We start from the raw sequence: 19,807 nt of genomic DNA, 5'->3' as shown, positions 1-19,807 counted from the left end.
ATTTTTCAAAAGCCACGCCTCCTCGTGCTGTTTCCGTGATAGATGGAACACTCAGTTTCCCAGCAGAGCCTGTGTTCAGTGTTTAGCCTATCACGGATGTCCTCTCGTCCGAGGTCGAGGATGAGAAGACATCCGTAATAGGCGGAACACTGAACAGAGGCTCTGCTGGGAAACTGAGTGTTCCGCCTATCACGGAACAGCACGAGGAGGAGGCTCGACTTTTGAATAATGGACGCCCGCAGTCTGACTGAGAATCTGCATACAGGTACCGGCGCATAAGACGACCCCCGAATTTTGAGGTATATTTTGAAGTACAAAAGGCCGTCTTATACGCCGGAAAATACGGGTAATTACATTTTGTTTTTTATGCACTATATTTGAGTCAGTGGCCTCTAAATTGGGGGTTCAGGTATCCCCTGTTATACTGAGCTTGTGAATACAGAACCTTTTGAATCTGCTGTGAAGTTACATTTTAAAGGGGATTGTTCCATTCAAAAATGTAAAATTAAAACGGTTAAGATCAATATCTAGGTTGAGGCCCCCCAGGCGCTAGGGACCCCAACCTGTGTATCCACCTAGTTTTGTTTTGAGAGACCAGGATTTTTTTGGTTTCCACCTCTCCAGTGATCTTTTATATATATATTCCATAGAAAATCAGCCCTGAGGGGCCCCTCTGATGTACTTCATCAAAATGCCTAGAGGCCATGTTTTGGGAACCCTGTACGTACGTTATTAATATGTTCCCTGATCCTGACACATAGGGGTTGTGTGGTCCTCCCTACGTATTGGAGCTGGCATGGGCACTCTACCACGTAGGTGACGTGGGTACTATTGCAGGTGATGAGCTCTCTTATCTGAAATTCTTTGGTGTTCAATCTGGACCTAAAAGTTGTTTTCTTTTGTGGTTGCCTGTTGCTTGCTCTGCATGGGAGACATCTCTGACACTTATAGAAACCCTTCAATTTGGGAAATATTTCTACAGGTCTTGGGGGGTCTATGACATTATGAACAAGGTGATTTCTCAGTGTGGGGGCTCTTCTGTTAATAAACCTTGGTTTCTTTGGCAGGATTTTAGATAAAGTTCTATCTTCTTTCTGAATGGGCCAGTACTTCTTGATGATATGTTCTAGTTCTTATTAGTTACTGAACCCTGTAATAGAGGCTATATCTGTATAGTTGTTTGCTTTTTTCCTATCTTTAATCATTAGTGAGTTTCTGTCAATCCTGTTTAATTCTTCTTTCAGTTTGAATAGGTTATGTTTTTGGTATCCTTTTTTTTTTCTTTGAATCTTTAAATCAAGGTGTCTGCCTGTTTCTCAAAGTCTTCCACCAAGTTGCAATTTCTTCTCACCCTAAACAGTTGTCCCTTGGGGATATTTCCCTTCCATTTCAGGTGGTGGCAACTCGAGGTAGGTATGTACCCATTTCGATTTGTTTTTAAAAAAATTGGATTTTTGTACTCACCGTAAAACCCTTTTCTCTGAGTTCATGGACGGATACAGCCTTAATCTTGACAAAGAGGGTATTAGCCTTCATTCAGGAGTGACTAGGCAGAATGTGTTAACAACATCAAAGCTGAACAGCCCTGCCCAGGGGGAGGTCCTACTGGCTATATCCCCTCAGCCTGCACTCAGCAGCTCAGTTTTTCAAAAGCGGTACAAACTTAAAAAGGAGGGGTGGGTGCTGTGTCCGTCCATGAACTCGGAGAAAAGGATTTTACGGTGAGTACAAAAATCTTGTCCCCAAAGACCCAGTGAAAAGAAGGTCTTTATTTCTGGCGCTAGACTGATTTGATGTCGCAGGATGTAATCATAGAGACCCCCACTCTTCAAACTCTGTACGATTCTTCAAGAAATGTTTTTAACCTTCACATAGCAAGACTTGCATAATGACAGCGGATAACATATGATAAGGTGAAGGCTTCAGAATGAGGCAGAGGTATCGGATGTTGCATTCTCCTCCATAGTGTGGGATTCCTTCCCTCTCTTCCTAACTCTCCATTCAACCCTCTTGGATTCTTATACTGTTTTTCATAACTTTATGTCGGCATTTTACAAAAGTAACACCCATTCTAGCATAGATGCTTGTATGGCTTCAGTCTATAGTCAAGTTGCAAAACTCCACCCATTGTCCTGACATAGTAACTCAGAATAGAAATGATATACACAGCAAATGACTTTTCTTTGTCCTCTGTCAGTAACCTTCCAGAAACTACTGTTTTTATATTTCAGATTTCAGAAACGTATCACTTAAAATAGTAATAGATTCAAAATCTCTAACACTGTCTGCATGGAATAAAGGGACCCAAGCCTTGGGTTACACAATGTGTCTGGCCACAAGGGGTGCCAGGAGTCTCAATTGGTGGTTGATAACCAATATTTGAAGAAGGGGAATCCTTCATGCCAGTTACCTGGAAGGTAGTAATGGATGCCAGCCTCTTGGGCTACAGTCCTGGAAGAGTCCACTGTCCATGGGAAGTGATCAGAGTCAAAGAAGACCTCACCCATCAACATCCTAGTAGTTTGGGCTGCACATCTAGCTTTAATAGCCTGGACGTTCAGGTTGCGAGGTTGTCTCGTTAGGATACCATACGACAATGCCACGGCGGTGGCCTATATCAATCACCAAAGGGGCACCAGAAGCCGTGCAGCCCAAAAAGAGGTGAATCCTATTCTGGCCTGGGCAGAAGAGCAGGTACCTTGCCTATCTGCAGTCTTCATTCCAGGGGTGGAGAATTGGCAGACGGACATTCTCTCCGACAATGCGACTACGGTCGCCTTTCTCAACCGGCAAGGAGGCACCAGGTCTCACTCTCTCCTAGCCCTCTCCCTGAGGATCCTGAGTTGGGTTGAACAGAGGGTGCCCTCTCTTCTAGCAGTCCATATAAGAGGGACCCTCAATCTGGAGGCCCATCCTCTGAGCCGCCAGTCCATCCTTCAGGGGGAATGGGAATTGTGCCCAGAGACCTTCAGCTGGATTTGCCAACAGCTTGGTCGTCCAGAAATAGACCTCTTTACTTGCAAAGGGAACAAGAAGGTGAACAGGTTCTTTTCCCTCTCCCGAGAGCAGGGTTCACAGGGGGTGGATGCGTTGGCTCAGCCCTGGAGATTCCGGTTGGCCTACGCCTTTCCCCCCTTGAATCTCATTCCAAGGGTCCTGCAAAAGTTGAACGCCTCAGACACCAACCTGATTTTGATCGCACCTTGGTGGCCCAAGAGGTCCTGGTTTCCCACCCTGAAACATTGGTCTCTAGCTCCCCCGCTTCCTCTCCCTCTCCGAGCGGGTCTTCTGCGGCAAGGGCCGGTCTCTCATCCGAATCCAGAGTTCTTCAGCCTGACGGCATGGCTCTTGAGAGGTGGAACCTGCAGCAGATAGGCTGTTCGGAGAAGGTGATAGACACCCTGTTGGCTAGCCGCAAGAAGATCACCAGACTCATCTACGCGAGAATCTGGGGGGTCTTTTCGCGTTGGTGCTCTGCAAAACAGGTCTCCTGCCCTGGTACCTCCGCCATCCTGGATTTCCTCCAGGATGGGGTGGACCTAGGTTTAGCCACTAGAACCTTAAGGGTCCAGAGTCTTTCTGGGGATCCTCTTATCAAGCCTATCCGAAGGCGACAGCTCAGATGCAGAAAACTGATATTTTGTTTGTGCTACCAGATGGCCCCAGGAAAGGGCAGGCAGCGTCAAAATCTACTATTTCAAAGTGGATTTGTCAGGTTGTTGGTGAGGCTTATGGTCTGAAAAGGAAGGTTTCGCCTTTTTCAAGTTAAAGCACACTCTACTAGGGCAGTCAGTGCTTCTGGGGCAGTACATCACCAGACTTCTATGACTCAGATTTGCAAGGCTGCAACTTGGTCGTCAGTGCATACGTTCACAAAATTCTATCAGGTGGATGCAAGATGGCAAGAGGATGCCGCCTTTGGGTGCAGTGTGCTACAGGCAGCAGTATAGGGCCTCGTGTCTGATGGCGGCCTGCCTGTTTTTGTGTCTCCCTCCCCTCAGATGGCATTGCTTTGGGACATCCCACATAGTAATTACTATGGCTGCTCTCTGTCTCGTGATGTACGATAAAGAAAATAGGATTTTTATAACGACTTTACTGTAAAAATCCTTTTCATGGAGTATATCACGGGACTCAGAGGTCCCACCCCTCTTATTGGGATATATATATTGCTTTGCTACAAAAACTGAGGTACTCCCTGTATGGGAGGTGTTGTATAGAGGGGGACTTTCTGTCTTTTGAGTGTACCAGTGTCCATTCAACTATAGGTGGTGTATAACCCACATAGTAATTACTATGGCTGCTCTGTGTCCCGTGATGTACTCCAAAAAAAGGATTTTACAAGTAAGCTGTTATAAAAATCCTATTTTCTGGCCTGCCTCAGGAGATCTTGTAAGCATGGGTATCTGGTCAAGAAACGCTGCCCCATTAAATTCAGGATGTGTGCCAAGCATGGAACATGGGTCAAGTGTCCCTGTTGGAAGGCGGAGAGAAGGTTGGTGCCATTGTCGCATACAACCATTCCTGGCTCAAGCTGGTGTGGTGTCAACCACCTCTGAGCCTGCCCCTGCAGAGCTGACAGAATCTCTGCCCCAGTTTGTCTCCTGTCCCCTAGGCAGACCAACTAAAGCACTTCATGGCATCCTTTAGCCTGACTGCTTGTGTAGCCCCTTGAGCGCTTACAGGGAACTGCTGGTTGAGGACAATTCTGCAGAACAGACCATAAAGGAAGAAGAAGCGGAGGGAGGGGAGCATACAGATGTTGTGGCAGAATCGCCAACAGCTTTTTGGAGGCGTGTGGAGAAACAAGCTCCAACGCTGAACCCTGTCCTGAAAAATTATTGAAAAATTATTGCGCAAATACCGTGCAAGATAAAAAGTTTCAATGACAGTCGTTTTATTCCCTATGGTGTCTGCTAAAAAAAATGTTTGGGGGTTCTGCGTAATTTTCTAGCAAAAAAATTATGATTTGTACATGTAGGAGAGAAGTGCCAGAATAGGCCTAGTATGGAGGTGTGTATAAAAGCCCTGTATGGAAGTGGTTAATAATAAAATGGGGATCAGAGTTTAAATATAAATGTTTTTAAAGAATTTCAGGTATAGATATTTTTTTCATTTTTACATTGGGCCAACATGGAGTTGCCATGGTGCCCTGGTGCATTGTGAAACACAGGAGATCAGCTGCAAGACCATTATGTTTTCTATCATTGAGTGCAAATCATTATCTGATTGGACGAGGTGGAGAGCGTTATGTCACCTTGCCATCTTTACCTCATCCAGTCAGGAAAAGTTTTACATTTATTGAGAAACAATTGCTGAATGGTGCCTGTTCTGAGTGGCTGACCTGTGTTCAAAATGCAGCAGGGCATGTGTTTGGCACAGGACTTGGAAGCTAGTGGAGATTACAGTAGTAGCAATGTCTACTACAGTAATTTCCATCTTCTAGAGGGATCCCACAGGCAGAGCCGCCATCAGGGGTGTGCAGCCGATACACATGTACCGGGCCTGAGCGTCTAGAGAGGCCCGGGTCCAGCAACCAGAAAGTGTGCAGGAGAGAGGAGCCGGAGAAGAAATAGTGCAGGAGAGGCTACAATAGGCTAAGCACAGTAAACTGGCAGGGCTGGGACTCAAGAGATGTTATAAGGAAGGGACTTAACAGCCTTTCAGTTGCTCATTGGTTGAGAAGGCAGCAAGAGGCGGGCTGCTCTGCCTTATGCTACCTCCTTAGCCAATAGTTACACAGGGTGCACTGTCACTGCAGAGCCTCCTGAGTTGATGGGGGGGAACCAAGCAAATTTTCTTTCCTGCAACTCGTGGGACACAGATTGGGGGGGGGAAACGACTCGAGTTATAGCTCTTTTATAATTTGGCCAAAATTGGGGAAAAAAGTGCTTCCTTTTATATATACTTTAGTTTTATACATAACTAGAACATCTAACAGGGTTATTTCATTGCAGGATATTTCAGCTCACTTTCTGTCTTGGTGTCACCAGGACAGGAAGTGAGGGAATCTCCCCGGGGGGATATAGCCAGCAATTGTGTGTGTGTGTGTGTGTGTGTATACGTATGTGTATATATAATTTATAATGGACGTTATAAGGCAACAATTGCAAGCTATTTCCCCTCAGTGAGCTTCCCCCACCCTATTCTGGTGACACTAAGACAGGAAGGGAGGGGAAATCTCATGCATTGATATATACTTTCTAGTTATGTATAAAACGTGTGTGTGTGTGTGTGTGTATATATGTATGTATGTATGTATGTATAAGCAAGCACTTTTTTTTTTTCTTTTCATCTTGGCTAAATTATGGAAGAGTTAAAACCACATTCTTTTTTTACCATCTGTGTCCCATTGTGAGATCCCATAGACACACAATAGGCAGTGAGAGAGAAATGCCCTTGGAGACAGTTGCCACCAGAACCGGAGTCCCATGATGGAGGAGATGGGACTGGTGGAGGATGTGGAATGGATGAGATGGGACTGGAGGAGGATACAGACATGGGACTGGAAAAGGATAATGGACTGGAGCAGGGGGAGGATGCGGTATGGAGGAGATGGGACTGGAGGAGGAGGCTGTGGGATGTGGGATGTAGGATGAAGGAGATGGGACTGGAGGATAATGACATGGGATGGAGGCGATGGGACTGGAGGAGAAGGACATGGGATCGGGGAGATGAGACTCTCTAGGAATGCCAGTGGGAGGGCCCTGGGGAATGTTGATGGTCAGGTCCAGTGATGAGGGGGGGGGGGGGGGCACAGGCCTAAAACTGTGTAAGGGGTCTCAAAATTTCTGATGGCGGCCCTGCCAACAGGTATGTGTTGCAAAGAATGAATTGTGACCATTCTCTGCTTCCAGTCAAACAAGCAAGCAAGGATCCCCCCCCCCCCCCCCCGCAGGAATGCAATACAAGAAGTCTAGGGAAAGACAGCTGTTAGGCAGTCTCCACAGACAAAAGACATTGATTAGGACACCATACTTACAAGGATCAAAATAATTGGCTATGTAGGGAAGGACAAGTAGTAATAAGGAAATGATCATGGAAGTGCAGTGATTGGGTGAAGGCAACTGGGAGGGAGTTTTCAATGAGTGAATTGTTGTAAAAAGTGCTTGTTGCCATTGGAGAGCCCTCTGTTCTCTTGGATGCGAGGTGAGTAAGGGTCTTGGCTGGCCAAAAGCTTCATGGAAACCTGGTGGGCATCTTAGGTCTAAGACATGTGGCCAGGCCAAGGCATTCTCCCTCCTCTTGATACCGGCCATGGGAGCTCTAGGCTCACTGCTAACCAGCTGATTTTACAGATGTGATAAGTATTTTTGAATTTCTATTGTATATGTATATATATTATGATGTTTTAATGTGTGATATCAGACTATCCCTATTTCCTTGGGAATAAACAGTTGTTCATTTTACCAACATCAGTGCGTATGTGTGTGTCTTAACCACTTAACCCCCGGACCATATTGCTGCCCAAAGACCAGAGCACTTTTTGCGATTCGGGACTGCGTCGCTTTAACTGACAATTGCGCGGTTGTGCGACGTAGCTCCCAAACAAAATTGGCGTCCTTTTTTCCCCACAAATAGAGCTTTCTTTTGGTGGTATTTGATCACCTCTGCGGTTTTTATTTTTTGCGCTATAAACAAAAATAGAGTGACAATTTTGAAAAAAATAAATAATATTTTTCACTTTTTGCTGTAATAAATATCTCCCAAAAATATATAAAAAAAACATATTTTTTCCTCAGTTTAGGCCGATACGTATTCTTCTACATTTTTCGTAAAAAAAAATTGCAATAAGCATTTATTGATTGGTTTGCGCAAAAGTTATAGCGTTTACAAAATAGGGGGTATTTTTATGTAATTTTTATTATTTATTTTTTACTAGTAATGGCGGCGATCAGTGTTTTTTTTTTTTTTTTCGGTACTGCGACATTATGGCGGACACTTCGGACACTTTTGACACATTTTTGGGACCATTGGCATTTTTATAGCGATCAGTGCTATAAAAATGCATTGGATTACTATAAAAATGCCACTGGCAGTGAAGGGGTTAACACTAGGGGGCGGGGAAGGTGTTAAGTATGTCCCTGGGTGTGTTCTTACTGTGGGGGGGGGGTGGCCTCACTAGGGGACACACTGATCTTCTGTTCATACATTGTATGAACAAAAGATCAGCATTTCCCCCGCTGACAGGACAGGACCGAGAGCTGTGTGTTTACACACACAGCTCCCGGTCCCCGCTCTGTAACGAGCAATCGCGGGTGCCCTGCGGCTATCGCACCCACCGGGCACCCGCACGGGGTTCACGGACGAGCGGGGGGCGCGCGCGCCTCCGGCGGTGCACACGTGCCCCTAGTGGCCGCTCAGAGAGCAGACCTCAATGTAGAATGACGGCGGCTGGTCGGCAAGCAGTTAATAGGCGTAGATCAATGAATCCATTTATGCAGTAGATAGAGGGAACCTGTGAATATCTCTTGAGATTATTAGTTTAGATTACATTAAATAGCCTTGTAAAGTGCAGCATTTTCTACAGTATGGTATATACATTGTTACATTGGTCTAAGCTTTACCACATAACTACTGTATGTATGAATATCCATACCGGAATTCTTCTTTAACTCTGTCAATCTAGCAATTTTTAAAACACATAATATGCATAATGAGGGTTCAGTAATAGGTTGCAGAGTATAATTTTGGCTTTGTTCTTCATCATTTCCTAGGATTGAATTTTTACAGATTTTTTTCTTTTCACACAGTACTACATACATTTTTAGATATTTGCACTATTGTGTCTAAAATGGATCATGCGCTTCATGCAAACACATGGAAATTCATCATCAAGTGAGTAAATACACATAGGTTTGTAAATTTCATTTTAGACAATAAACCAATGTCTGTTTTGAAGTATTATATTTTTTAGCTTCCTATAAGCTATTAGAATTCCATGTTTTACTTTTTTCATTGTAATTGGTCATTGTAAGCATGGTTTATGTTAATGATGCATTTACGCAACCTTTACTGTTACTTTTTTTGTTTTTAGCTACATAAACCTTGATTTCTTAAAGTGAAGTGCCATCCCCCCCTAAAATTTAAGTTGGCAGCTACAAATACTGTAGCTGCTGACCTTTAATATTAGGACACTTGCCGTTCAGGATTCCTGCGATGTCGGCACAACAAAGTGAAAGAAAAAGACAAAGGTCACACGACTTAATGTAAAATAAAAAGTTCATATCATAAATGTCCACTGGGGGGCCACCAAAAGGGTTACCCATGTAAAATCAAAATTCACAAAAAGAGTTATGATCCTCTAATACTAACAACCACCAACATTGAGATCCCACCACCATGGATATGATGGTACGTTTACCAGAAAGTGTGGACCCAAATACCTTTTTATGGCAGCGAGTCACACAGACTGGGTGAATTAACATAACAGGGAAGCCCAATCGCCCAGATGTCGTATATGAACGGATCACATGAATCCCCTCTGGATCTGGAAGGGATGGACTTCTACTTGGATGTACAGTTTTTCTCAGTTAAGACACAAGATGGAAACAGACCAAGTAGTCGCACATAGTGTAAAACCATTATAAACAGATTTATTTAAAAAAATACTAAACACTTACAAAGACATGAACTATATAACATGCAATGACCTCAGCAGGAGCTGGACACTGTAGCATTGCACTTTTGTGTTGGTGGGTTAGTGGACATTGTCTGTCTAATTTCCAGAATAAGTCTCAAGATTGTTAAATGCAGGGAACTCTCTGGTTAAAAAAAACTGGTCTGTGAAATAACAGTATGAAAGTGATTGCTCTGTATCCCTTTTAACAAAGAAGGTCTATTTGAGGCTACCCTTAGCAACTTTATCAAAGAAGGCACTGGCAGTAAAAGTATTTAATTTAACCAGAACAAAGGAAACCTAACTCCTTATCCTGCTAATTCTACCTCCTGAAGGCAAGGAAAGTTCCTGTCACATCTAGGCCAAAATTTAGGACCCAGTTCAATCGTAAATCCTGCGCTCCTAGGTCAATGATGCTCCTTATGCAATGAGGGGAGGTCCCCACTTTCCAAAGTGTGTGTGGGGGGTCTTTTGGCATTTGCAGACACCTGGACTAATAGCATTTCCAATGCATGGGTGCAAAATGTGGCATATAGGGGACTACAAGCTAGAGTTTTAATCTCTATCTCTTTGCAAGCTCTTTGTTAACACATTTTCAAACTTTCCAGCTTTGTAAAGTTTCTAGGTCAAGGAGTCATTGCCATTTTTTCCTCAACCAGAAAGGTTTTGGCTTTTGTAACGGGAGTCACTTTTGGACACAGATTGAGGCAGGAAATAAGGGACATATGTTGGATTGTTTTAGCATGGGACAGTAATCCACATTATATTCCTTAATGTCTAGAAGAACTAATTACAACAGGTCAATAGCAGAGTGACTCATTCATGTGGGGACATAGACTGTTGAGGTGCTAATTAAGTCTGCCTGGCTGTAGTGATGAAAGCTGTGATTGCATTCTATTGTCTATTGTGTTAATTAAGCCTGGCTCCTAAGATATTTCATGGTGCTATGCTAACTAACCCTGTATTGTGTGAAAGTTCTATTGATGCTAATATGTGTTGTGAGTTAACACACTCTAAAGGTCAGACGTCTGGCTTGTGTTTACTAGAGGAATGTGAGAGTGGCTTATCGCGGAGTCGGAACGTCTGGTAATTAGCTCTCCTAAATGTCATTATCTAACGGAATGTGTATTGAAGTTCCTTTTGTTATGTTGTGGGTGGAGTTGAGTCATTGTCCACTCTTAGTTTCAACTGTACAGTTGTGGCCAAAAGTTTTGAGAATGACACAAATATTAGTTTTCACAAAGTTTGCTGCTAAACTGCTTTTAGATCTTTGTTTCAGTTGTTTCTGTGATGTAGTGAAATATAATTACACGCACTTCATACGTTTCAACGGCTTTTATCGACAATTACATGACATGTATGCAAAGAGTCAGTATTTGCAGTGTTGGCCCTTCTTTTTCAGGACCTCTGCAATTCGACTGGGCATGCTCTCAATCAACTTCTGGGCCAATTCCTGACTGATAGCAACCACTAATCACTTCTTGGAGTTTGTCAGAATTAGTGGGTTTTTGTTTTTTTCAACCTGCCTCTTGAGGATTGACACAAGTTCTCAATGGGATTAAGATCTGGGGAGTTTCCAGGCCATGGACCCAAAATGTCAACGTTTTGGTCCCCGAGCCACTTGGTTATCACTTTTGCCTTATGACACGGTGCACCATTGTGCTGGAAAATGCATTGTTCTTCACCAAACTGTTGTTGGATTGTTGGAAGAAGTTGCTGTTGGAGGGTGTTTTGGTACCATTCTTTATTCATGGCTGTGTTTTTGGGCAAAATTGTGAGTGAGCCCACTCCCTTGGATGAGAAGCAACCCCACACATGAATGGTCTCAGGATGCTTTACTGTTGGCATGACACAGGACTGATGGTAGCGCTCATCTTTTCTTCTCCGGACAAGCCTTTTTCCTGATGCCCCAAACAATCGGAAAGAGGCTTCATCGGAGAATATGACTTTGCCCCAGTCCTCGGCAGTCCATTCACCATATTTTCTGCAGAAGAACAATCTGTCCCTGATGATTTTTTTGGAACGAAGTGGCTTCTTTGCTGCCCTTTTTGACACCACGCCATCTTCCAAAAGTCTTCGCCTCACTGTGCGTGCAGATGCGCTCACACCTGCCTGCTGCCATTCCTGAGCAAGCTCTGCACTGGTGGCACTCTGATCCTGCAGCTGAATCCTCTTTAGGAGACGGTCCTGGCGCTTGCTGGACTTTCTTGGGCACCCTGAAGCCTTCTTCACAAATGCAGTGGAAATTTTTTTTATGGGATCAAGTTAATTTTCATGGCAAAGAGGAACTTTGCAATTCGTCTGATCACTCTTCATAACATTCTGGAGTATATGCAAATATCCCATCTCAAAAACTGAGGCAGCAGACTTTGTGAAAATTAGTATTTGTGTCATTCTCAAAACTTTTGGCCATGGCTGTATATAACAAGCTGAGTTTACCATTAAAGGATTCATTCGTTTGAACCAGAGACAGATCTGTGTGTCTCGTCCTTCTGGGGAATTCTATATGGATCGTGTCTGCTGGATTGTGGAGTGTCGGATAAGCTGTCGTGAGTTGGTGGAATGGAGTATCGTAAACGGTGTTAACCCCTGACCGTTACAGCTTTTAACCCCATTACTGTTCCCAAAGCCAAAGGGGGCATTTGCTCATTTCTGGATCTCAAGAAACTCAATATCATTTGAGTGCAAATATTTCACATGGAATCTAGCAGGTCAGTCATGGTCTTTCTCCCTCTGGGAGACTATCTGCCCTCTCTGGCAATCAAGGATGTGTTCTTGGATGTCCCCATCTTTGCATCACATCTACACTTCCTGCACAATTCTCTGTGGGCACACAACACTTCCTTTTTTAAGGTCTGTGCCTCAGTCTTTCACCAAAGCTTCTAGCTCGAGCACTTGCCTTCTTGCATGCACAGGCATTGTCATTGTGGTGGTACCTGGGTAATCTCTTGCTAAGAGAACAGTTAACAGAGACCTTGTTCAGAAACTGTCAGCTGAACTGTCCAGAATCTGCAAAGGTTTGATTGGACCCTGAACCTTCAAACGATGCTGCGTCTGATGCTGGATATGGCTCAATCCAGAGTATTCTCTCACTGCGAGAAACTCTTAACTCCTCACTCCCATATTCCAGGAGCAGTCCAACTCTCTGCTTTTGAATGAGAGCTCTAGGTCTGATAGTAGCCTTTTTCAAGGCAGTCCCATTTACCCAGTTCCACTCAAGATCATTGCAACTCAACATTCTGGCTTGGAACCCGAAGGTAAAGTTGATGAACCTATCAGTGTGCCCTTGTGATGGATGCCAGCCTGACATGCAGCAGAGGTGTCCTTTGCACCCTGAGAGTGCAGTGACCTTGGTTGCCAGCGACCGATTGTCTCCCATCAACACATAATGGCTCTGATAAATACATCTGTCCTTTCACCGCTTGGCCTGTAGGCTCTTCCAGATTCCTAGGATTTTCTTTCCCAAGGGCCAGTTTATTATACTTGTTCAGTTGCTAGCTTTGGCAGCTTACTATTGAAGCCCAGGTCACAAGAGATGGGGGTCCTTCTCACTCTGTTACTTCTACACGCCTGAAAGCTGAAATGCCTATAATGCCTGGTGCAAGGCAAGGAAATTTTATCACAGAAAATACTTCATGGGACAGATCCAGACCTTTGTGCAATCTGAACTAGATCAACATCTGGCTTTGAGCACCATCAAGGGACAAATTTAATTTCTCACTATTTTAGTTCCAAAGACCTATTGCTTTGCCTTCCTCCATCTTTCCTTTTTTTTAAGGAGTGGTTTACTTGGTCCCACAAAGGTACAACCTCTGTGTCAAGGTGGAAATTTAATTTTGGTTCTTTTGGCTGTTCAAATACCTCCTTTTTGAATGGAATGTATTAGAGAGATTCCATTATCTACTATCTCAAGTGGCTTTACTCATTGCCATAATCCTGTTAGGGCAGCAAACCTAGAGACTTGACTATTTTGTAATGAGCCCTTTTTGATTCTTCAAGGAGACCTAGCGTCTCTGTTCTTCCTAAGGTTGTTTCTTTCCACCTTAGCCTGGAAATTGTTCTTGCATCTCTCTATTCTGGTTCATTCTAAGAAGATATCCCTCCATTGGCTGGATGTGGTGAGGGCTATTAATGTCTGTCTCCCAGCTACATTTTTTTTTTTAGACAAACTGATTCTCTTTTTTTTTTTTTTATCCTGTAAGGTCCTTGAAAAGGGTAACGTGCTTCCCATTCCACCATTTTTTGTGTGTATCTGACACATCATTGTACAAGCCTACTGACCTTAAGGATAAGGTTCCATCCCATCAACTTTTACATTGGAAACACATCAGATTTGTCTAGACAGTGTGCACCTGTCTCCCAGATTTGCAAGGCTGCTAAATGTTCACACATTTTCTAAATTCTACCTGTTGGGTGTTCAGGCATTTTGAGATATAACTTTTGGATTTAAGGTCCTGCAGGCAGATCTTTTAAGCTATCAATACTCCAGTGTTTTGTTTCACTGTTGGTTTTTTTTCTTGGGCTATTGGTGTTGTGCTGCCCTCTAAGTGTTCTAAGCAAAGGGTTGGATAAAGGAAACAACTTTAACGTGTGAAGCTACTAAATGCAACTAATTGCCAGATTCCTTGTTTTTCTGTCTGTGAAACCTCACTGATCTTTGTGGGCAGCAGCTTCACTATACTTCCAGTTTTCAAAAATACAGATAGTCGTGATTTCTTGTCATTGCAAGCTTCTCACAAGTCTACCCATAGATAGTTTTTCTCTAATGGTTTATACAAATCTGTGGTCAAAGATGTGGTGCGCTTACGCTGATGACCGCTTACTGGCTAGCCTTGCTTCCAGTCTTTGATCCAGTGTCTATTCCTTGATTCTGTTGTTAGAACTGAGTTATATCTAGAGTGAGTTCTGTGATCTGAATTGGTCATGAAACACAAATGAGTATAAATTAGAAATTCAATCCGCTAATGGCTATCTAGACAAATTTTACATGCCCCACGCAAAAAAAGTATTATGGCACACAATAGAAAAAGTTTGAATTACAATATTTTGATCATTGGTAAAGATGTGTGATTTTGTTTCTTCTTCAAACAGACAGAGCATCAAGCATCAAGCATTAGTAGAAAGCCAAGTAAGGCATTGTGACATTGTGAGCAGCTTGTGTGATGACATTCTGGTATCCTTCCAATCATGCTTGCAAATAGCGGAACATATGAAGGTCACCGGAGTACAGGTAAAGGATGTCTTCATTTTTTTAATTCCAAAATGTTCTTAACTGTCCTAATGGTGAGGCTATTTTGTATAACGCAGTTTTTTTTATTTTATTTTATTTCTCATCAAAATATATATATCCCCTACAATAAGGCCCCATGCACACGAGACACAGATGCAAACTCATCTAAACACGTTTTCAAACGCAAAAAACGGTGTTTAAAACACCAGTTTTTGCCGCGAATTTCGCGCCGTTTTACCGCGTTGCGTTTCAGCCATTTTGTGAGACCAGAGTGAGTAGCAGCTGAGAGAGCAGCAGTGTACGTGTATTTAGCATGTCACTTGTCACGTCACCTGCCTCAAGTTGTGAATTGTCCACTTGCCATGTCATCTGCCACGTCACCTGGCCACGCCACCTGCCACAAGTTGTGGATTGTCCACTGGCCACGTCACCTGCCATGTCATCTGCCACAAGTTGTGGATTGTCCACTGGCCACGTCACCTGCCACAAGTTGTGGATTGTCCACTTGCCACGTCACCTGACCACGACACCTGCCACAAGTTGTGAATTGTCCACTTGCCACGTTACCTGGCCACGTCACCTGCCACAAGTTGTGGATTGTCCACTGGCCACGTCACCTGCCATGTCAACTGGCCACGTCACCTGCCACAAGTTGTGAATTGTCCACTTGCCATGTCACCTGACCACGACACCTGCCACAAGTTGTGGATTGTCCACTTGCCACGCTACCTGGCCATGTCACCTGCCACAAGTTGTGGATTATCCACTTGCCAAATCACCTGGCCACGTCACCTGCCACAAGTTGTGGATTGTCCACTTGCCACATCACCTGCCACAAGTTGCGGATTGTCACCTGGCCACGTCACCTGGCCACGTCACCTGCCACATCACCTGTTCACATCACCTGGCACGTCACCTGCCACAAGTTGTGGATTGTTCACTTGCCACATCACCTGGCACGTCACTTGCCACGTCACCTGGCCACGTCACCTGCCACAAGTTGTGGATTGTCCACTGGCCACATCACCTGCCACAAGTTGTGGATTGTCCACTTGCCACATGACCTGGCCATGTCACCTGCCACAAGTTGTGGATTGTCCAATGGCCACGTCACCTGGCCACGTCACCTGCCACATCACCTGGCCACGTCACCTACCACAAGTTGTGGATTGTCCACTTGCTATGTCACCTGGCCATGTCACCTGTCGCAAGTTGTGGATTGTCCACTGGCCACGTCACCTGGCCACGTCACCTGCCACAAGTTGTGGATTGTCCACAATGCAATGCAAGCAATTAATTTTTGTTATGTTTTTTTTATGTTTTTTCATCATTTGCCATCATTTTTGAGATTTCTAATGTAAAAAAAAGAGGTCACCTTTAAAAACGCCTATAAACTAAATCGCGGCAAAACGCCGGTACCGCGTTTAGCGGCGTTTTGCCATGATTTGCGTCTGAAACGCGAAAACTTTTGCGTCTGAACCCATTTTTTTGCTTCTGAAAAAACGAGCATAAACGCAACTGCTGGAAAACACAGAAAAACGTGACTGTGTGCATGAACACATAGGGTAACATTGAATGTGTTCAGGGGCAGTTGAAAAAGCAGTCCAAATTCCTCTGAACACGTGTTTACCAGCGTCTCGTGTGCATGGGGCCTAAAGCTTTTTCAGTATATTTGTTTTTATTTATGTTTTTGTTGTAAGAACAAAAACATAACTTGTCAGACAAAAAAAGTACAATCGAATGCAGCTCAAGATCATTTGACAAGAACAGAGTACATATTCATATACACTGTTATATTATGGTATGCTAACCATGCACTCAAAACAAACACCCAGAAGTTAAAGCCATAGGGCAACTGTTTTTTTTTACATTTTTAAAAGTGGTCGGCTATGATGTACCTAACCAGCATTATAAAAAATCTAATTTATGTGAAGTATTGCATAGGAGGTAAGTATTCTCCTCAAATGCTGTACATCTAATAAGTTCTTGTAGCCATCGCTCTATAGTTAAGAACATAGGATGTACTCATCGAGACTAAGATTGGTAAGTGTGCCCGACTGAAAGATTTCTCTCCCAGTAATTTGATCGAAATCCCTATGAACCTTTGGGAGTTCCTCTCTCCTCCAGAAAAATGATAACAAGAAAGGTATATCTTTCTTCTACGATGTGTTATCCTCCCAACTGTTTACCAAAAACACAAATATGCTGAAATGGGAAAAGGATCTGGACCAGATTTTTTCCCCGACTCAGTGGATTAAAGCATTTCAAACAATAAGTAAGTCATCCTCTTGCATTATTATATTGCAGTTTACAATTTTTTTTGTGATGTCTGCATTTTTGTGTTTTTTTGTTTTTTTTTTGTAGGCTTTTTTTTATTTCCATCTGGTGATCCATCTGGTGATGCAACCAGTATATCTGTTTTTCAACAGACAGGCTCTCCTGCAAGTATATCAGTTAGAGGGTTAAGACAAACCATTTACCACTGAGGAGTGCTTACAATGATCAGCTTTTATTTAATCATGTAAAACATTTATCTAAAAAAAAACGCAAAAACGAAATGGGGTTAAATACCTGAAACAACTGGAATACAGTTTGCGGATGTTAAATTGTCATATGAGCTCTGTGACCTTCTTGATCTGGTCAGTTAAGTAGCAGAGGGGGAGGGGTGTATACAGAGGGGGTTGTTAATCAGTTTCAGCTGCTTTGCTGTTAATTGAAATTAACAGGTGCACTAGATGGGCAACAATGAGACGACCTCCAAAACAGGAATGTTTTTTCAGGTTGAGGTGTCTGACATTTTTTTTCCCTACTCATCTTTTCTGACTGTTTTTCACTAGTTTTTGCATTTGGCTAAGGTCAGTGTCACTACTGGTAGCACGAGGCGATACTTGGACCCTATAAAGGTTGCACAGGCAGTCCAAACACCTCCAGGATGGCACATCAATATGTGTCATTGCCAGAAGGTTTGCCGTGTCTCCCAGTCTCAAGAGCATGGAGGAGATTCCAGGAGACAGGCAGTTGTTTTATTAGAGCTGAACAGAGCCGTAGAAAGTCCTTAATTCATCATCATCAGGACCGGTATCTGCTCCTTTGTGCAAGGTGGAACAGGATGAGCACTGACGGAGCCCTACAAAATGACCTCCAGCAGGCCACTGGTGTGAATGTCTCTTCATCATGCGACATGAGTGTGAGCTCGCTGCTCAATTCTGATATACACTACACTACATTACTGTTTTAAATGTGAGTACCCTGTTTGTAATGTGAGTACCCTGTTTGTTATGTTTGAATAAACCAATGAGTGTTTAAAACATATTATACTAGAGAGCCTCCTCTGATTTCTCTACCCTGCCTGGTGACACACTTTTGAGCTGTCTTACCTTGCTGACCACCCAGCCTGGAAGGAAGCCTTAACCCCCTAGGCGCCACACTACTGGAAGGACGGATAGGAGTTATCCCCTCTACCACCGAGTGATTCTATTGGTTTTATTAAAAGCTGCTTGCCTTGCAGCCGTAAGGTAATTTGCTAGCACACCTTCGGGTGTCGACATACACCGAAGATTCACCAACAAGTCACCTTGCCACCTGCTGATGTCATTTAGCACCCAGCACTTCACTTGCACTTTGCAATTTCTTTTGACTAAATTGCATTACCTCTTGGACTGAGTCGCAGTTGCATCATCCATCATTGGTGTATATCGGTTATGTTCAGTCATTCATGTTGATGGGAGCATAACACCATCCTGCGATTTCCTCTGCGACTGCATATATTTTTACGTTGCGATTCTATTTCTGCACCCAGCACTCTACTTGCACCTTGCAATTCACCTCTTGGACTGAGTCGCAGTAGCACCATTTAAACTTTGTAACAATTGGACAATCTTGCGGTTTCATCCACCATTCATATGATGTGATTTTACTTACCGTACATTATACAGTCTCCTATTTGTATGTATTTGCACTCCTTATTCAGTTCACTGTTTTATTCATCCATCATTGTATATCAGTTGGGTCCAGTCATTCATTTTGATTGGATCATAATCCTGCGATTTCCTCTGCGACTGCATATATTATCTTTACGTTGTGATTTTATTTATGCACCTAAGTCACCTTATCTGCACTGTTTGCACATTTATTCAGTACACCTTTTGGATGCACCTGATCTTCGCATTTATAGAGATTTTTATCTTTCAGTCAGACTATTGGTAATATTTGAACATTCATTTATCAATTATACTATTTTGGTTATTTATACATTTTACCAATTACACCATTCTATGCTGTTGAAGCGCAACACAATCTCTTGATTTTTTTTCCACATCCTTTTATTCCTAACACATTAGCCAGTCCATATCAGTATAGATATCCAGCCCGAGATTTTTGCCCGTTAAGATCTGCTATGTTTTCAAAGTGTTCCTTTAATTTTTTTGAGCAGTGTATATTAAGGCCCGTGCGTTTAGGGAGATCCGTTTAACCACTTGCCGACCAGCCGCTGTCATTGTGACAGAAACAATCGGCGCTAAAATAAACCGTGAAATTCTGCCGTGTAGCTCAATAAAATCATATACCCCTATAAGTCTGCACAGCTGCTGAACATTCTCAGTGATACACCACACCTATTGCAAAATTGTTTTCTAAATAATGCAGCGCTATGCCTCATGAAACTAAATATAAAAAAATTAATAAACTTGAATAAAATGTACATTATCATATTATAACATTTTTCACCAAGATTGGTTTCACTAATAAATATAGAAAGTCCTCTGAATAAAAAAACAATTCATCTGTATCGGTGATTCCAAAGCTTTCACCACAGTGATTATTTGTCCTCAAAAGTATCCAGCATGAGTGCACACCACCACCAGTAAAAATGCATGCTCACCTCACAGATACCGTAAGTTAAAACTCATAACAAGATCACTCCTAGAATCCTTCCCGATCTCTTATTTACTTCCTAATGG

The 19,807-nt window shown here is 43.2% G+C and overlaps 1 protein-coding gene across 3 annotated transcripts in view; it reads left to right on the top strand.

The window, feature by feature from the left end:
* C7H1orf112 (chromosome 7 C1orf112 homolog) overlaps positions 1 to 19,807 on the top strand; it is a 414,829-nt gene that overhangs the window by 97,243 nt on the left and 297,779 nt on the right. For all 3 annotated transcript variants that reach the window (XM_040359710.1, XM_040359708.1, XM_040359709.1), the window contains exons 7-8: positions 8,754 to 8,838; positions 14,711 to 14,849. In XM_040359710.1, coding sequence (XP_040215644.1) covers positions 8,754 to 8,838; positions 14,711 to 14,849 — 224 coding nt within the window. The remainder of the gene's footprint in view (positions 1 to 8,753; positions 8,839 to 14,710; positions 14,850 to 19,807) is intronic.

The sequence above is a fragment of the Rana temporaria genome, chromosome 7 (genome assembly GCF_905171775.1).
Source record: "Rana temporaria chromosome 7, aRanTem1.1, whole genome shotgun sequence".
In the NCBI taxonomy this organism is placed as follows: Eukaryota; Metazoa; Chordata; class Amphibia; order Anura; family Ranidae; genus Rana; species Rana temporaria.
Note: the sequence above shows the minus strand (reverse complement) of the source record. Positions and strands in the feature narration are given on the sequence as shown.